Source organism: Acanthochromis polyacanthus, chromosome 17 (genome assembly GCF_021347895.1).
Source record: "Acanthochromis polyacanthus isolate Apoly-LR-REF ecotype Palm Island chromosome 17, KAUST_Apoly_ChrSc, whole genome shotgun sequence".
Lineage (NCBI taxonomy): Eukaryota > Metazoa > Chordata > Actinopteri > Pomacentridae > Acanthochromis > Acanthochromis polyacanthus.
In genome coordinates, this window is record NC_067129.1 from 4,831,978 (window position 1) to 4,852,406 (window position 20,429).

Below are 20,429 nucleotides of genomic sequence, written 5' to 3' on the forward strand. Positions count from 1 at the left end.
AATGAGGATGTTTACCTTTTGTTTTCATGTGGATTCAAGGATTACTTGTAATTAATTGGACCCCCTGCACCAAAAACGCTGTCAGACAAATTATGCAAACAAAAAACTCGCATTTTTTAAATGAGTAAACACTCAAGGACATGCACATGCATGTGGAAATATGCACATTATCTATCCTTCTCACCCCCTTTCCTCTCCTCCCACTATAAAACACACAAACACGTTAAATCCAATTTACACCTTTGGTTTGTATAATTGAGGTTAATCAAATGTCTTTTCTTCCATATCTGTGTGTTTACTCTCGCAGGCAATGCATGCACCATGTCGGAGTACAACAGGCTGAAGAGCACGCTGCTGGATATGCAGCCGAAAGTGCTGAACACTGGAGAGCAGGAGCAGCAGAGAGACATGGAGGAGAAGCGAGCGCTGGTGGACACCATGTTTAAATACCTGGATGTGAACCAGGACGGCCGGCTGATCAGTGATGAACTGGAAAAGGTGGGTCTCGATTTGACATGGCCTGATTGATCACAAAGCTGTAAGGATGAACAAATGCAAGGTTAAGACTGACTGAAAAAGAAAACATATGGACAAGAGAGGGAGAATGCTTGAATTAAATCTCCCAACGAAGGCTTTTCAAGTGGGATGGCTTTACCGTCCATGTTAGAGCCCTTTCTCTGAATTCAAGAGTAATTTATACCTCAGTTTGATTATATGAGAGAGAAAGACTGAGAAAAACAAAACCATAGATTTCAAACCTCATCCAACGGTTTAGAAGTAGAAATTATATTTGAACTAAGTTTGGGAAGATCTATTAGCTTTTTGTTAGGAAATTTTTTTTGGCAGAATGAGAATCTTTTTCAGTGAGATCCTTTACATTTAAAATATAAACTGATCCCTGTTCACACTGGATGACTGTCAGCCTCATTTTTCCTTCTTAGGCTCCCCGTGACATACGGTCAAACTATAAAGTGAAGTCAGTGGCTCATGACTGGAACATTTAGTCATCTTGTTAAACAATGAGAAATGTTTACTGAGCTTATCTACCCACTAGGGTCTGATGGGAAACAATGGGGGAGCTGTAGAAAGAATTGCCATTGACGCTCGCATGGTGAGGAAATTAAATTATTGCGAGCATCATCTGGTATCAGGAAATGGGCATCGGAGATGGGTGTTAATTAGACTCCTCCCAGCCAGTGCCATGATCTCGGTGATAGCCACTCTGCCAGGATCCATGTCAGAGCCGCTTTGGACCGCAGACTGCAACAGGAAGAGTAAATTGTGAAATTCTTAATGTCAGGCATTTTAAATGTGCTGTAGCTCTTTATTGTTATATGGAAATTGAAAGAGAGCGGCCATATTATAAGAAAGAAAAATAAGCTCATTAGAGGAGTGAAGCTAGATATAGTTCCAAAAATGCCACATTAATTCATCTTTTGTTATCTCACTGTGGTTGTGAATTACAACAAGGTTTATCATCTCTAATGTTAAAAAAGATTGAGCGACTTTTGTCTATGTAGCAGAGCTTTGTCGAGGGTCTAGCAAAGTATTAATAATGCTGACATTTCACAAGGAAATCTCTACATAGGACGTTTTTATCCTGTAGGGATTCGTAAATCCATTTTCACTCAGATGACGCTTTTCAGGATCAAAGATGAATTCCCGTCATCCATCCAGACTGTCCCCAGTTTTGGGATCTGTCACAGATGGTCTTGAAGGCTCAAGTCCTGCGCTTCGGGTTTGGAAAGTTTTATTCAAATGCCCAAGGTCAGATCAGTCTGTGACAGTGGACACATGGCTGCAGTCAGCCGCGGGCAGCAACATAAAAGTGCATTTGTTACATCCTTTAATCTGCCATGTCACATGTACGGCTGCATAAATAATCAATTGGAGAAGGTAAAGCAAGAAAGAGGGGTTATATTTCTAGAGTTGGATAATTTAAGAATTTAAGCACACAACTTGCTTTATCTTATTAACATTTTGACCTAAAAACACCATCTACTTTTTTTTAAAAGACCACACAGTTAATTTGTCTCTCGCAGACTTTTTTTGTATTATTACCATACAAAAACTCTCAAATTTAGTTTATTCTGTCTGCATTTTGGCCTGAAGTTGAACTGCTGTCCATCTACAAGGCTTTTTGTTGACTCCTCTGCTGACTTGAATTTTTATTTTATTTTATTTTATTTGTGTGAAATGACTTTAGTCTAAATGCAGAGTCGAGTCTACATATAAAACTAAAAAAGTAGGCCCGGCTGACTTAAAAAACAATAAGAAGAAATTTTTTTTTTTTTAAAAATCAAACTGCAGCAACAAAATTCCTAGGTGTAACAGGTTGTAAGCCAAGCTGACTACAGACTAAGCTTTCTCAGTGTCAGGACATGCCACTTACCTGGATTATAGAAAGCTTTACTAGTCTGAGAGAATCAACCGAAGTTCACGACTTACTCACATGCATAGTTCCACCCAGTGTAACACAAGCAAAGGTGCAACAGGAGCAGAGTAATTTAACCCTCTGAATACCAAGCAGTTTCTGAACACTTTCTTTTGTTGTGTTTTCATGTTTCACTGCAACATAAAGTCCTGCACCTTTAATGGAAACAGCACAAGCACGGCTAAAAGTAGAGCAAACTCAAAAATAAATTTTGTGCAGCATGGCAAAAATGTCATAAATGCTAAATCTAAAAAAAAAACAAAAACTCGCCATGCAGAATGTATCTTTTCACAACTTGCTGACAGTTTGCTCCATTGTGCAGTATTTTGCGCACTGTATTACTTTATTGATCAAGTATTTTCTTTTTAATATCTCTTATCTGTTCTATGTGAACACGACCTCCATGTGCACAGGTTTACTTTTGGCACATTTTTAAAGGAGAATAAAATGGTTTTGATGGAATCTCATACTTTTTAGCTGACGTTTTGGTATTTCTTTTGATGGAACCACATGCATGATGCATTCACTAACTGTTAGGAAGTTGACAGTCTGATTTTTTTTTTCCTGTTTCTACAGTTTCTGACTCTGTAAGTGGTGTAATTTAGTGATTATTTAAAAGGAAAACAAGATTTCAAACTCGCCTGCAGGTTTTGGGTTCAGAGGGTGAAACTGTGAGAAATGTGATTAAAAAGTAAAAGGTTTAGCCTTCACATACATACCAAATTGTAGTTAAGACCCTCTTCTTCTTGCAGAGTCATTTGGATGCTTTGAAACCCGTTACATTTAGCATCCGTAAAACATTTTGTGTGGGCTGTTTGAAACAGACTGTAGTCTGTACATTTGCTGTACGTATCCAAACACAATGATTTACTTTGCACAGATCCCATCTGTTTATTTTTACACTAACCAGGGTTATTTTTCTTCGTAAAGACTTGCCATGAAAATATGAGCACTGAGATGATTAGGGGAAGCATCATGTTTGTATGCTCCATAAACACTTAAACATAGAATTCTTCTTTCAAGTATGAACAATATATACATATATAGCCCTGCACTGACAGACAGTTTTATTGGCGACTGGTAGGCTTTCGTGGAGAATATATTGTAAGTGGAGTTATTGGACAGAGGCTGAGCCTTCTGTTTATCTTCTTGAAACTGCTTAACATCGCCTATTTAAAGATGGCTCCCCTGAGAAAGGTGCACTGCTATAGCGGAAAAAAAAGACTCATAAATGACAAACAATGGAGAAGTGAGTGGTGTGTCTTCCCAGAGGAACATCTGTGAATTAACTTCTGTGCAGTAGGTAGGAGTAGAAGAGTCTTAAAGTGGAAAGCAATCAGGAAAGCACTAACTTGACAGCCCCCATGACCCAACCATTTTAACCAGACTGAAATGACTCTGAAGGTGTCAGCCTCTGTCATTTGGGTGTTGCACATGAGGCATTTTGTGTCTGAAGGAAATGCCATCCTAATTATTGCTGGAATGAATGGTACATCTTAAAATCTGCTTATTATGCTGAATATACACCGATCAGGCATAACATTATGACCACCTGTCTAATATTGTGCTGGTCCCGCTTATGTTGTCAAAAATGCTCTGAACCACTGGGCATGGACCAGAGCAACTCTCAGGGTGTCCTATAGGGTCTGGTGTCTGTGAATCTAACTTGCTCCACAGCTGTTGATGCTTGATCAGAATGGGTCTAGAAAATTTGGAGGTCAAATCAACATCTTGGGCAATTGTCATGTTCCTCAAGATGTTCCTTGATTGTTAGATGTTCCTGCGATGTGCTGGGGTGCATTTTCCTGCGCAGGTAGGCCAGTGACATTTGGGATTTCTATTTGTATGAGCAAGTGTGCTTGTTCTGGGACTGTGTTTCTTTGGGTGTCTACGTCTCATCAACGTGGATGTCAAAATCCAGGGTTTTCCAGCAGAACACCACATAGTACAAATATGATCAAAGTTATTCACTTCACCTGTCAGTGGTCATCATGTTGTGGCTGATCGGTGTATACGGTCAAGCATTTTGTTTCAAATAACTACTGCTGATCATTTCTTGCACTGCAGCAAAAGTGAAAACTTTCATTAGAAGGCTGTATTGTAGGTTTAATGATTGACAAAACAAGTCTGATTTAGCAGCTGTGTAGAAATACACAGTTGGATGTTGAGGCTGCAGTTAAATAAAAGCAATGAAATGAATAAAAAATTATGAGGCACCTCCTGTTTTAAAACGTCTTGAGTGTGTATGATAGTTTTATCATGTGCCTTTTCCAGATGCTCTGCATACATGTTGTAAGATCCAGTGCTTTCTATGTGACTGTGTGTTAGATCTCAATGAAGGAGCACCTGGAGGACAGTCTCTTGGAGTGCACCATGCAGGACCTTCTGCGTTACGATGACTACAACAACGATGGCCACCTCAGCCTGCATGAGTTCTACACGGCTTTCCGTAAGTCTTTTTTTTTTTTTTTTTTGGTCTGTTTTACCCATCTCCTTTTCCTCCTTCATTAGTTTTTCCTTCTTTATATTTTCTGTCAAAAATTGAAGATAAAACGCATTTGTAACAGAGCAAGGCTGTAAAGTGATCTATCATACTTAAGGCATATTTAGTGTCTACTTTTAAAATGCAAAACCTGGTGTATTTCCATTAAATGCATGTATATTTGTAACCTTAACCCCATGTTTAAAAAAATCTTTATAAGCCCAGTTTGCATTTGAGCACCGTTTGAGCAATTAGTTTGCTTTAGTTGAGAACCGGTGCAACACATATGTCCCCCATACTTCAAAAACACAGCTCACTGTCACAACTATTTAGAACCTAGTGACCTCCCATCCAGCCAGCCTCTCCACAGCGGCCATCAGGATAAAAGTGTTTCAGCCACAGATAAATTGATAATTGCACACTCGTCCATGTGCCCAGACCCGGCCTTGATTATAGCATCTGGAACAGCCATAATAGCCTTTGGGGTTTAGGCTGAGCGGCAGCTGAGAGCCCAGGCAGGTTCCACTTTATTAAGACCAATAATCACAATTCCGGCACTAATGTTGCTGTAGCATCAAAATTGCAGGACGCCATGGCAGCCCGCTGCCGCTCTTTGTTTTCAAACTCATTTTTGTCATTTGCCCCTGTGTTTTTTCTCTTCCACGTGTCGCTGCAAACTGCTGCGAAAAACCCCAGGTCTGAATCCAAAACGGCGGTAAAATCCGATAAAGCTGATGAAGCCGGCAGTTAGCTATGGCAGGTGGCCATTTCCAAGGCTTTACCTTCAGCTTGTGCAGGTCCATTAAGCCTCACTATTAATTTAGCCTCCTAATGACTGGTTTTAGTGGGAACCATCTTCCTATTATCAGTTGCACTGCTCTCACCTTCCAGATGGGCAATGAGCAGACATTGCATGGTATTCATCTACCTACAGGTCTGCCTGCGGGGTTTTTTTTTGGTCGGGTTCGTCAATGCATTTTATGTTTGACAAGCAGTTGAGGAAGTGGGTTGGGACCAATAATACAAGCTATTGATCAGGTGGTGCTCAAGGTTAACTGTTGGGCTGGAGAAAGGCAACACCGAGTGGGAGTAATAATGGCTGAGTGGCACATCTGGTGTTCTGGATAATGTTGATGGTGTTGAATTGTGTAACTTTGTATGTGTGTGTGTGTTTTCCTGGGAAGCAGCTCTCTGCAGTGAGCTGGTCTGGGATTCAGAGCAGCCAGGAATCACAGGTGTGCTTAGCAGGGTGGAAATTCACAATATGGACATAAGATTGGAAAATAGAAAGCAAACGATGGACCTAAATAAGGTGAGAGGGTTATTTTTCCCTGGTTGATATTCTCCTGTCAAACCAAGAGCTTGATCTCAGGCAAACATTTGAAATACCAGCTGTAGTCATGTTGTGGTGATCGTGTAACTCAAAGCACAAGGGTAGAAAGCATACTCAGCAGTCCTTTAGTTTTCATGGTTACCGCTATCATTCTGCTTTGTAGCTTTGATGTAAGAATCAGAACCCTTTGGCCATTTCCCAAGAAGACAAATCCTGCTTCACTGTTGTTCCCACAGTCACTGAACTTGCGCTGTTAAGAAACGCTGCTATTTTTTTTCTCTCTCTCTGCTTTTATTCTGCCCCCTGTGTTGCTTTTGACTTATTTAACATATAAACCTTGACAAGCACGCCGCTTTACAAAGCTCTGTTCTGTTGCCACCTGGATCTATTTTTATTTTACCACAAATTGAATAGAGAAGAATATGCCCGGAGAATTCTCCTGAGATGATTACATTTCTATTGATCCCACCCCCCACCTCCTCATTCTAGATTTTACAAGGAGGCTCTATTTGTGGCCATTTCTTTTTCTTTTTTTTTAATGTTTCTCAGCTGCCTCCTTGGCACCTCCGTTAAGTGGATTTTACTTAAATGCCTATTTCTTTTTCCAAGAGTATGGATTAATAATTAAAATCCAAGAATGATGCTGACCAAGTTTTTACTGATGTATTACAGGCAATTACTGGGAGACAGCAATCACATTTACATTTGTGTCTCGGGCATTTAGACGGTGCTCTAATCCAATCAGTACAACCAAGGAGAGATTTTTAAACCCTAAATAATCAGTTTTACAAGTGATCAGCAGTATATAATGTAAGGTTATAGCCACAAAATTCAAGGAAGCAATGTAGCATCGATGCCTCTATATTACCACAGTGGATTATTACAATTTTCTCAGTCAGCTGCAAAGTTACATTTTTTCTAAACATTATATCTGTGCTAAATATATCACAGTTAATGCCATAAGTCTGCGGTTTTGCTCAATAAAGCAAGAAACCTCTTGTTCTGTGAATCAACATTCTTTCATAGAGCTTATTGCAGGGTAGAGATAACAGCATAATAGCTTTAAATCAGCACTGTGGTTTCCTAATGGTGTTCGGTTTCACAGGGTTCCATTTCCTAACATTTATTACAGTGTCAACATTGTGTAGGAGTGGATTTGCTTGTACACGTGCCCTTTGCATCCGAATTAGAGCCACCGTAATTACACAATAATAAATGTGCAGGAATTTGCCTCACGGACGTCGCCGCAGATGCTGCAGCTGATGATGATTCACATTAACTGTTCAGTGAAAGACAACAGTGCATTAGCACTGAAGCCGATAAGTGAGCAGGCTTATTGAGAGATATCTGTAGCCTGCAGATGCAATATACACGGTCGCACAAGGTCGGAGCTCCTTTGTGGATGCATGTGTTGTGTAGAAAGATGCCCTGCGGTGATACATGGGCTGCATGTGCATTGTATGTTGTTAGTAACCTTTTGAAAATGTGAAGCCTGACACACCTGTGCTAGATTTATAATATTGGCTTTTCCACAGTTTCTGGTGTTCAAAATGGGTTGTACAGCACATGGATTCATTAAATACACCTTCAGTAGTCTGCCTATCCTTTTGGCTGATATCCTCATTATTCCAAGACAAATTACTCCATGATTTTGTCGTAACCCAACTTCATATTTATATTTTCCTCATATCATGCCAGCATAATTCGATTGCAACTGTCAGTCTGTGTCCTATCTAGTGGCTCTCCGGATAAGAGGGAAGAGATTTGTCGGCTAGTTTTGTGTCTCAGGTTTACTGCCCTGTTCAAAACTGAACGCTGTAGGGAAACTTCACAACACACCTACATCAGTATCGTCACACCGCTGCAGCGTTATTGGCCGCTACCCTTCAATTTATCGCCATGAAATTAGAGGCTTTAGTGTGTGATTATGGTCAAAACTTTAAAAGCTGACTTAAAGGCCAAAACTTTGGGTCTGCTGGAGTCTCTTTAGATCCTGCAGAGGCCAGCAGGCAAGCAGCTGAACAAGGATAAACAGTGATGGATACAAAGACTGCCATATTATGCCAGGCTTGTTTATTTCGCAAAATCTCCACGAGTGACTCTGGGTTATCAAGCCAACAAATTAAGAGAGCACAAGAGGAGAGAAGGAAGAAAACAAACGGACGAAGACGACATGTGAGAAGAAGCAGCAGGGCAGCAGCAAGATAGAACAGAATTTTAACCGAACAGATAGAGAGGAAAATGAAGGCGAGAAGAGGGAGAAATTTCCTGATTTAGTTCTTTTTAATCTTTCTGTTATCTCTTCACTTGCTATCATCATGTGCTGACATTGCTGTCTGAAGACTTTGTAGTTATAATGGTCATATTAAAACCTGAAAGTAGTCAGTCTTGGAAGAGCAGTCTAACTTTGTTTTCACTGATGAAAGTGGAATATTTTTTTACTTGTTGGTTAACTTTACAGTAGAAAAATGTCTGAAGTATTTTGAAATGTAAGAAGAGGTCAAGGTTGCTGATTTCCTGATAAATTTAGTTTGCTTGTCGGACTTCGTAACATTTAGTTGTTAGGGTGCAGTGCAATAAACCAGTGGTGCCATTTTTTATTATTTGCAAAAGCTGGCAAGCTTTTATAAGACCAGACTAGTTTTCTGAGGTTCCCGCTGTTCCTCCATCTTTCTCACACATGCAGGTCTACCCCTCTAAGCGTTTTCTCCACTGTTAGTCTATTTGTTTTCCATGACTCCAGTTAAGAGTGGAATTATATGGAGATGCTGAGCTGCACTGGCACAGCCACTCAGCAGCTCCAACTAATTAATCAAGCGGGTGAAGTGGAGACAGAGAGGGAAGAAGAGAATGGGAGGGCGAGGAGGACGGGGTAGAATAGAGGAAGAGAAGAGTATCGTGTGGAGATGAGGGAATTCTGAGCACAGTGATAGGGGGAAGATGAATACAGTGCTGGCGGTGGATGAATGGAGAGGAGCTTCTCCTTCCTCTCAGGAGGGGAAAGGCCGGCAGGAGAAATGAGAGAAAGTGGAAATAGAAAGAAATGAGATAGTTGTAATTGGTTAGCTGTTGAGAGACAAAGAGCAGTGAGGGTTGGACAAAGTTTAACAGGTTCGACAGGCCTTATGTAATGATGAAGAAATATCCGTGACCTGCACAGGGGCTATATACTATTAAATGCATCTATATTTATTCATTAAATAATGAATACCTTAAAAATAGCCAGTGTCGCTGGGATTCTAGGGAGATTTCATGTGCATTTTTGTGTATGTGAAGCCAAAATTAAATGCACAATATTGAATTTCTGCCACTAGGGGTCTCTCAATCAAAACAATAACAACAGACAATATTTGACGCTGTGAAGTAGCGTAGAATCATGGAAATTGTTGTTTATGCCATTATTCAGGCAGAAAGCATGTGCTCTGGTGGGACAATAAAACAAAGCTTTGTTTATTTCATGTTTAGTTGCACATATTTACCTTTGTTCTCTTTTTATCTAATGAAATACACACAAGTAATGCTAACCCAGGTCATTTTAATTGTTAACTTGCTGTCCGATAAGCCAACTACTCACAAAACTACTATATCTAATGTCATTCAGAAAATCGCATCATGGAGTACGCCACTGTTATCTGTTACATGCAAGGAGTGACCTGAGGAGTTAAAAAATGAATAAAACATGGACGTACCCAAAACTGCAGTTCTTTGAATGGCCATTTGAGACTGGCTCCAAAAGCAAGTCAGTTCCCATAAAATCTATGTTAAAATACCCAACTTTACTGTGGAAATGTACATATTTACAGCCTAGTACAAAAAAGAGTTTTAGTCTCTGTGGTTTTGAGTGGCTGGTGGGTGCCGTCACAGGACAGTCAGCAACCCAAAGACATCTGCATGGCTTTTACCAGCTCCACTAATGAGCTACCTCTTTGCTCATTTTTGGATTAGCTGGGATTGAGATGGAGTCACGTGAAACTGAGGGGGTTTTCTAACTTTATATGCAGTTTATGGTATTCAGTGACATGTCAGATAGTGGCTTGGCTAATAATATCGCACAAACCAAAGTGTTTCCTGAAAATAGTTTAAACAAACACAAATTGTTACCTAAGTGGAGTAGCCACATCTTTGCATTTATGGCCTGTTAAAGCACATTATTGTCATTCACACTTTCCATGGTGTTAGAAGATCAGAATGATCATAGACAGCTATATAAACTTTATTATCCCCAGGTAGGCAGTCTGTCTCTACTTTATGTGCATTATCCACGGCTCTGGAACGTAGATGTTCTCACATGGGTCCTGCTGGGCTCTGTCTCCATGCTATGCTTTGTGTATGTACAAAGAAGCTCTAAGTGACTCCTGGTGCCTGTGTTGCAAGATAATATCTTTGTGTTGCAGCCCGGCGGCTCCTGTCAAGGTTTGATCTTTTATGTTACTCAAGTTTGCCCTTAATCTGCACAAATGATCTTGCTGAGATCAGATATCACTTTTACAAGGGGAGCCTGTTGTTCTCTGACAGCCAAGTGGGTGAGAGACCTCCAGCTAAGCTGTCAACAGCAAAGTGACTTTGAAGTGGAAGTGGAAGTCTTGGAGTTTCCTTATTCACCCACACAAAAAGCATTTCCTCCACCTTTTCCACTCCTCGGCTTTCTATTGTTCCCTGTCCATTTTGTGTTTGCCATACCGTTGTCTTTTCTGCTTTCCCTCCCTCCTGTTTATTTTCCTGTTCCTTGCTTCCAATACTTCTTTTGTACTTTGACTATTATTCTTTTCAGATACCTTTCCTTTCCTTTCCTTCCTGTCCTGTTATTTCTTGCCTTCCCTTTCTTTCTTTTGCTTTTCTTTCCTTTCTATCCTTTTCCTTGCCCATGTTCCCTTAGCCTGTGACTGATGCCTCATTACCACTCAGTGGACCTTTACAACTAATTGCTGGTGTGTATAAGGGGCCTTCTAGTGCCTTCCAAGTCTCGTCTTTGTTCTGGGTAATTACCCAGTGTCAGGTACCTGCAGTAACAGGTAAGGGACTGGTGAGGCTTACCTGTTACTTCTTACATGCTGTGCTTAGATTGCCTGGAAAATCCAGACTGACTTCATTTATGTATTAATATAAATACAAATAAAGGCAGTCTGGCATTGTGATGATAGGAGACGATTTCAAAAAGGGGGGGCTAACGAATGCAGCTTGAACGACAAAGAACCAATCAGCATAACACGGATGTGACGCACAAACAAATCGACCTTGAAGTCCATGTAGTCCAAACAACAATGTAGGAGAATAGGAGATTACATGGAGATTCAGTTTGGATTTTCCAAGCTAGTGCTTAGAGAGAGTTCTTTTTTTTATTAATCAGAAGTTGTATACCTGACAGGATATATTAAGGTTTTATTGTTCACAGTTGAAATTAATCTGTTTATCAACAGTATTTTGTATCTTTAACTGGATTCAATTCCTATGACTGTGATGCTTTTATATTGTATTGAGCAGTGGAGGATCATTTCAAACTGTAAACCTTAAGAACTGCAGTTTGGTGACAGTTACAGCGTTTATAAAGTATTAAATTAGGAAGTCAAATTAAAGGTATTTTGATAATAAAGATACAAGAAAATGAAAATAAGACCAAGATTAAGAATAAAAAAATAAAGGAAAGATAAACATTGCAAGTTAAGGAATGTAATTATGAATAAAACAGTCCCAATAAGTAAACAAAATGTACAATATATAATTTTTCTGTTGATAAAGTAATGTAGCTGCACAGTTTGTACAGCTGTGTCCAAAACATGAACTGTACAAATGCTCACATAATGCAGGATATGTGCAGTTTGCAAGGACAAAAGAAATGTTGTTGTAACACAGTAAGACAGATCTGGACGCTTTACATTAAGGGACATGTTGTGTATATGGAGAGAAGGGTTGATAAATGTCCATGTCAGGGTTTGCTGATGAGACCAGTTGAAGACGGGAAGAAACTGCTCTTGCGGTTTGAGGTTTTGGTCCTGAGGGACTGGAGCCTTTTGCCCGGGGGGAGTGTCTCTAAATGTTTATGTCTGGGGGGGAGGCATCAGCCCCTAGTAATCCTGCCCCTCTCAATGCCTTGGTAGCGCAGGTCCTGAAGAGATACAGATTACAGCCAATCTCAGCAGAACAAAACACATGCTGCAGTCTGCCTTTGTCCCTGGTATTGGCAGCAGTGTAACAGATACTGATGGATAAGGTGAGCATTTACTCAGTGATGAAGGTGCTGTAGTACACTATTATTGTCTTTGGCAGGTTGAACTTTGACAACTGCTATAGGAAGTACGTCCTCTGTTGTGCTTTTCTGGTTAAGGTCAGTGTCAACTGGGAAATCATGCAAAATAATGGGGCTCTCCTGAAATCTTCACAGCACTGCAAGTTGTTCTGACTGCAGCAGGTCATCAGGTGATCAGTCTCCCACCTATGGGCTTCATCCCAATCAGAGAAGAATCCAGTGTATGGAAGGTGTCATCAGTAAACTTAAGGACCTTCATGGGCTAGTTGCTGGATATGCAGCTGTTGGTGTACAGGAAAGAGAGTAGAGGACATAGACAGCAGCCTTGTGGAGAAATGGTGCTGATGATCCACAAATCAGAGACATGTTTCCCAGCTTCACCGGCTGCCTTCTGTTAGAAAACAAGTTTACTTTCAGATGGATCCTGGCCCACTCAGCTGGCAGTTGAGCTGGGATGATGGTATGTCCAGCAGCTGGATAGCACACCAGATTTTGGCATAGGAGATTGGTGGTTCAAATCCCAGTCAGGACACAGTTGTCCTTAATGGGTCCTTAGTGCTGCCCTCACTACCTACAGTACATTGTGTTGTTTCTACTCTCAGATAAAAATGTCTGCTTAGTGAAATTGTAAATGATTGAAGGTGTTGCAATATTCCACAAACTTGATCTTAGGTTAGGTTCCTGAGGGGTCCAGCTCAATTTCTTGGTCCTCAATTTCATCCTTCTCCTCAGGAAGGATGAAATTGAGGACCAAGTTTACTTCATCGTGTTATGGATCTGTTTGCTTCAGGTGAACTGCAGGGTTTGTGATCGCTTTGATGTGGGACGGTTCAAATGACTTCATTACCACAGAGGTCAGAACAACAGGTCTGCAGTCAATAAATCCTGTGATGATTGTTTTTTTTGGGGGGAGTCATGGATGATGCAGGTCGGGAAGTCTTCAGTGAGATTCTAAAGATGCCTGTAAATGTAGCATGCTGTTTTTCTGTTCTTTTTTTTTGTATATGCAGCCTTATGCCAACAAACTTAGATCTTCTTTGTACTTCATCAACTCACACGAGCCACAAAAATGTAAAACACATTAAAATGAATCATACTGTACTGCGTAAGACCTTGCTAAAAGTGATTGTTGAAAGCACAAAATAGTTTCCACTGTCTAGCTGGAGTTTGAATTAACCTTCGGAAACTTGCTGGCAGATTTGAAAGAAATGTTTTCTTTTAAAAATGTTAATAGTACCCCATTTATCAGCGCCATAAAATGTAAAAACAGAATGAATTGTCAAATTTTAGCTTTCTGAAGGTGCTTGAACTAATCTTGAAAAGTATGTCAGGGAGATGACCCAAAACTAAGCTGTTAATCACAACATTTCTTCAGATGTTTTATTTTTAAATTATGTTTTTCAAAATAGGTTGTTTAAACAAACCAGATTCTTTAAAAATAAAATAAAATAATGTGCTCCTTTGTACTACAGAGAAGCCGATAGTGACTCAGGTACAACCAAGAATCATGTTTATTTCCAGTATTAGTACTGTGATGGGAGCAAAAACATGCAGAAGCTGCGTGGGGTTCAAAGGGTTAATCACAGGTTGCATCCATCAGCAGAAAATGTGTGAAAATGCCGATTCATTCATATATTACGATAATGGATTTTTGTATTCAATTGGACAAAAGCGTTCTTACATAACTGTTATAGCTTTACCCAAGCATATCTTTAATATATTTAACAGCATAAAAAAAACTACATGGCAGCAGTCAGTTCATTTTTATGTCGGTCTAATGACCTAATAACATACTCTCCGGTCTGAATGTGCATGTCAAATACACTGAAACACACACAGATACTCGCATAACACCTTCCAACCAGTGGTCATCCAGCAGCGTTTTGAATACAATAGAGATGCCCAGTGAGTTGTCATGGCAACTGTGGCTGTCTGTTTAATCTCCGAATCATTTATTTAGTGCAACACTTACCCGATGCAGCTAATTCCCCAGAGGAGAGGGGAGGAAAAGACGGAAACATAAAGCCAAAGAGGAAGCGAGAGCACAGAAACATAAAGCCAGAGCTACAGTAAAGTGAGCAATATGAACCCGGAACACGATCAACAATTAAGGATTAAAGATGTGTGAGACATAGGACTGTATTATCCCCAAGTGCAAACACTGCAGAAAGGTGGCCATCTTAAGTGCATCCAAGGGGAAAACATAAGGGGAGACACGCAGAGGGAAAGACAACAATGCAACATAAGAGGGTATTCTGACGGTGTCTGCTGAGACCCTTAACACAAAAACCAATGAGCAGCTGTGCACATCTAAACAAACAAAAAAACAACAACAAGAGTGCTGCTCTCAAAGGATAACTAGAGGCAGTGGGCCATCAGTTTAATTTATGGTATTACAAATACACTTAATGTGCACAGCATCTGAGGCACTGTGAAGCACTCTTCAGTGAAATCCTCAACTGAGACATTCAGGCTTTGTAAACATCTGCCAGACTCCACATACATGCTGTTTGTGCAGTGTTTTGATGGAAACACTGATTGTTGTACCTCTGGGTGACATCACACAAAACGCAGCAGAGAGATTGACTTTGTTGGAGTGATGTTGGCGTTATCGCGGTCTTGTTAACCGGAAAAATGAATCTGATACATCTCCTTATCTGCCGGTGAAGTGTGATGGACTTGTCTGTTCTCCTTGTCGTAATTCAGCTTCTGGTGTTCCAATTTCTCTCACCAAACAAAACTTGAGATTATTAGGGCTTCCTGAGGGCCTGTGGATGTGAGATGTTCACTTTGTCATCATAATAGTCTGCTGAGGATGTGTCATGTCCTGTCACCTCTCTGCTCTTTGCTGTCACTGTATAGCCCCAAATATACTTTTAGAAAATAGTATTGCATTACATTTTGCCTGCTTTTTAAGAGTTAGAGGAGAAAATCTATACCACAATCTTGTCTGGATGTTTAGTGTGGAGCTGGAGCCAGGAGGCGATTAGGCTAACTTTCCAGAAATGCAGGAATCAGTGGGAAACAGATGGCTGGGCTATTCCATCAAAAGCTCACTAATAAACTTCTCATTTAATCTGTGCACAGCCTCAAATGTGAAAACAACAAAGTTGGCATCTGGAACAAACTTAGAGGCAATTTATGATAATTGTATTTGTCTGTGGAACTGCACCAATATATAAATACACAGAAACAATACAAGAAAGGGAATAGAAACACTTACTAACCAAGCATAAGGATTTTTTCTGACCGTTGGACTATTCCTTGTGTTTTTTACATTCACTAATGTAATTTTTTGATTCCTATAATGTTAATGAGTATTACAATGATTAGAACTAAGCAAAGAAAACACAAATACTGAACATGTTGGATGACCAGATTTTCATGATGTGACCTGATACTTCTTCTTCAGGATGTTGCACGGCAGGAAACATATTTTAACTGACTTGAACTTGAAACTTTAGGTTTTGGAGTCATCCAACTAAAACCAAATACAACGTAGGAATGGGAGCAGTTATTGCTCGATAGCTGCTCAGCTGCCAAAACTTGCTCGGTTTCTCTTACTGCACTATTGCATTTGGTCTTTCCACTGAGACATAAAAACAACATCTGGATGCGTCAAATTCAGACATGTTCTCTGTGGGATATTGAAACTAAATTTAGGAAGTGTAGTGAATTAATAAATGGAATAGATGAGGCAAGTGGAAAGAAATCTAAAAAAAAATAATAAAAAATCTAAATTACAACAGTGAGTATTGCAAAAAGTAAGTTGACATCACAGATGGATGATGTATAAAACTGTAACTTTGCAGACAAATGTTCCCTTTCACAAAGTAATTAATTAAAAAGTGCATTCAAGGTTATCGTTGTGCAGCTTGCTTAGTAAGGATATCAATAAAAGAATCTGCTGCAAGTAGTTTGAATCTTTATTTATCCCATTATTCATATTTTACATATTATTTAGTCATATCTGTATATTTTAGGTATATATTAATATACTTCCCCCACAACTCTTTTTGTAGTTGTGAAGGCTTAGTCTTAATCACCTAAATTGGGACAATCTCAGCAGGATCCCTTTGTCGAGACAGAACAAAGAGAGGACTTAGACTAATGTCTGCTTCGGGTATGTTAAGCATAGTGAAATGAAGCACAAACTGCACATCTAGTCGTAATTCGTTGGTCTCTGCGGCTCACGGTAGTTGAGTAATTTGGGCTGATAATGTGCAGATAATGTTGGAACGGGGGGGAAATACACTTGTAAAAAATCTCACAGTACATCTGGAACATCGTATAAGGATCATTAAGACATGACTTTTTATTAGTGACACACTCGCTGTTCTACCAGACATCTAATATCTCTTATAATTACACATGCTGAATAATTCCACCCAACACTACCCCCCTCCTCTGCTTCTCAATTTCCCCCCATCTATCTATCCTTCTTTCATTTCTACCACTTTAATTTCATCGTTATGTCTCTAATTAGCCATAGAGATGTAAATCCGTGCTTCACAGAGCCTCGAGGGGCTTTGGTTTGACCTATTACCCTTTACGACATTTCTTTTCTGGTCCCCTTCCCATCTCTTTGCGGCTTTCTTATTTCAGGCTTTTTTCCCTTTTCCCTCTCGTTTGCAACCGATGGGTCCCGAGGGCAGTAAGTGTGCACCAGCGCACCATAATTCACATGCAGCAGCCCCCAGGCTGTTAGTGGCGCAGCATGTGGTCTGCTTTTATCTCTCTCCTCTAACTCCCTCTCTGGCGAGGAAATAATTCATTATCATGCCTCCATTGATTTGCTCTTTCTCTTGCCTCTTTGGTGGAACAATCCCCCTTTCTCCATCTCTTTTTCTTATTTTAACACCCTTCCGCAATTTCAAACAAGTGTGTGTCCATATGGTTGTGTGTCTTCCTCTCTGTTGAGTGTGTGCTTGCACACGAGTGGTGCGCTTCCTCTTTTCCTCCTCTCATCTCCTCAACAAAATCCCCTCCAGCCTCCACCTTCATCAGCTTTGAAAATGTTCTCTCAGAACAAAGGAGATAAACACAGCAGAAAAGGGCAAGAAAAAGGGATTTTTTTTTGGTTGTTGTTGCAGGAAAAAAAAATATGGTAGCAGATTTATAAGACACAAGAAAACCCAACAAGGTTAGAGTGCAACCACATAATCCGTCATGGCTCGGTAACCTCAGCTTTTGGGTACCACTGCTGTTAACAGCATTTCTGTGAGGGAAAGTAAGAAACATTTTAACATAGATGCACTCAGAGGGAGTGTTGTTTTCTTTGGGCAAACATCTGTTCTGTGTAAATCATCAGCAAGTTGGTCCAGATGGTGTGGTTATAGTGATAAGGTTGTTCTAATAAAAGGGTTGTTTTCTCTGTGTTTGCATGGTGGGACTGAGCAGAGGCCAACGCTGACGTCATTAAGCTGAACTCAACAAACAAGACGACAAACACTCTGATCTTATAAAGGGATGAAAGGGAGTGGAACGGGGTAAAGGAGGGAAAGAACGAAAGTACAAGTGACGTGACGTAGTGGCTTCCAGCTGAAATACTTATTCATTAACAGTCAAATCACGCACACACTCATTAAAAAACCCAAACACCTTAGGAGCCATTCATTTTCGTTCTTCCATATTCAAAGGGATGAAACTGTGTTTGAAAGAAGAGAACAGGATTTGGGAGGAGGCCAATAAAAAGGCCAGAAAGGTGGAAAGGGTTTAGAGGAGCAGGTGATCCATAATTACATGTTTGCACATGTTAGTCAAGGTCTGGGGGAGCAGGTGGGGCAAAAGAGCAGCAGGGTAAGGAATAATCAGGGACTATGTGGAGGAGAACAGAAGGTGGAAAGAAAATAGAAGAGAAAATAGTTCATAATACGCAATATAAAAGTTTACGGCAGCCGTAAAGATGATGGGAAAGATACGAGAGATTAGAGATGATAAGTTTGAAAGGAAGCAGGAGGAGAACAGACCAAGAAATAAGTATGAAAAGAAGCAGAACCAGAAAAGGTTTGGAGTCAAAGCGCAGAAGAAGAGAAGATGGGCAGATGGGATGGAAGCACAAGATCACACACACACACCTTTTAAAAGTCTTAACACACATTCAGGGAAACAGTAACTGAGTGATTAAAGAGAATGAGTCATACTTCTTGACTCCCTGAATAAAAAGTGTCAAGTTGTACTTGAGTTGAGTGACTAACTGTAGAAGAGTTTGGCAGTCATGGATTGCTTTCTGTTGTGGATTTGTGGATTTTAGTAAATTTTACTTTACAACAACCAAAGCAGGCCTGGTTAATAAAGTCTACCATGATAACTCGGGGTCCAGATATGATAAAGGAAGCTAGTAATTTATATTTGCATCTGCAGGTATCCAAACTCATACTTGGTAACATTAGGTAACATTTGTGGCAGAATTATAATCCACAATCCAGATTAAATTTCTTCTAACAGATTTAGCTGATCTCAAATGCTTAGTTGTAAATCTCTGCATCCTGTTCTCGCTCTGATTTCATTCTGAACGTTCTGACCAGAAGTCATGATTCATATCTCCACCAGCTCCAATCAGAGTCACCAAATAAGGTTCAGCTTCTTTGTTCTGGAAACAACAGGGGCATTAATATGACCAGGTGGTTGTTTGCTTCACAGATGCACAGTAGTGGTAGTTGTTGACATTGAAACATGCAAAAAGGGAACATGACAGTGGCTTCCTTACAACAGTTATGAATGGACATAACTCAACATACTTTCAAATGTATTGCTTTAACAAAGTCCACACAATGTGACAATTATAGTCTTAGCAAGACTGACAGCTCGAGTACAATACTACTATACGACACGTCAAGCAAAATTTGTTGTTAAACTTATCAACATATGAAAAGAATAACCTTAAACAGAACAGATATCCAGATATATAGGTAAAATAAGGCAGAGGAAACTTGTATCATCTCGTAATTCCAGCTTACATCATAAAGTACTGACATTCACAATCCTCTCAGTCTGGTTAGAAGAATCACATTAGCGCTCCTTTTAGGATGTCGGTCTATTCATTCCTATTCTTCACCTACAATTTGCAAAATAACCTCCAAGATGCATAGTGCAACCAGTGAGCTTCATCCTTACTGTGTCAGTACCAATCACAACTTTACTTAGTTCAGGTGGAATAGGAAAGTTTGAATAGTACTGTTATTTCTTGGTTTAATGAAGTGATCTGTAGGATTCCTCCTGAAAGTAGATCATATGGCAAATTAAGATCGTCCATGATACAAGGTTGTCCACTCCGACTCTGAGTCATAAATGACTAGAATTGCCCCCTTAAAGGGGAACTTTGTTTTTTTTCAACTTGGGGTCTGTTTTCATATGTCATTTCATACATGTGAGTGATGGAGAAATGAATTTTCGACATAGCTCCAGTATTTAGCCAGGCAGGCAACTTAGCAGCTCAGCTTAGCAGCTCAGCTAGCAGCTCAGCTAGCGAAAAGTATGGGGCAGCTGGCCCCCCCGCGTCAAACTCCGCCCTAACGTGCTTTTGCCCCACACTGACCGGCTCAGATAGTCTCAATGAGTGTCCCACAACATACTAGAGATGAGAAGTGAACGAAAACTCACTTCAAGGTCACGAGTCACCTCGAGTCCTATGAGTTGAATCGGTGCTTCTCCATTTATTTTTTTTATTTGTACTGCTTTTAGAGTACAGATGCTGTAAAATAGTATCAGCATTACCAAATTACCAAACTAACTTTGATGGAAACAGTGCAGCACAGAAGAGCGTGATTCAACGTCCTCCTCTGCTGTCTCATGTGACTGACTGTGCTGGCAGCAGCCAGAGAGGACAGATGCTAATCAGCGCTAAAACATTTTATGACTGGACTATGACAAAGACGAACTTTGCATCAGTCCGTGTTGAAATCTGACATTTTCACACCATAGATGATGCGCATAT

General features: G+C 40.1%; 1 protein-coding gene across 1 annotated transcript in view; it reads left to right on the top strand.

Annotated features, from left to right (window-relative positions):
- fstl4 (follistatin-like 4) overlaps positions 1–20,429 on the top strand; it is a 232,697-nt gene that overhangs the window by 149,681 nt on the left and 62,587 nt on the right. Inside the window, exons 5-6 of the mRNA XM_022190937.2 lie at positions 308–498; positions 4,763–4,883. Of these exons, the coding sequence (XP_022046629.1) occupies positions 308–498; positions 4,763–4,883 (312 nt within the window). The remainder of the gene's footprint in view (positions 1–307; positions 499–4,762; positions 4,884–20,429) is intronic.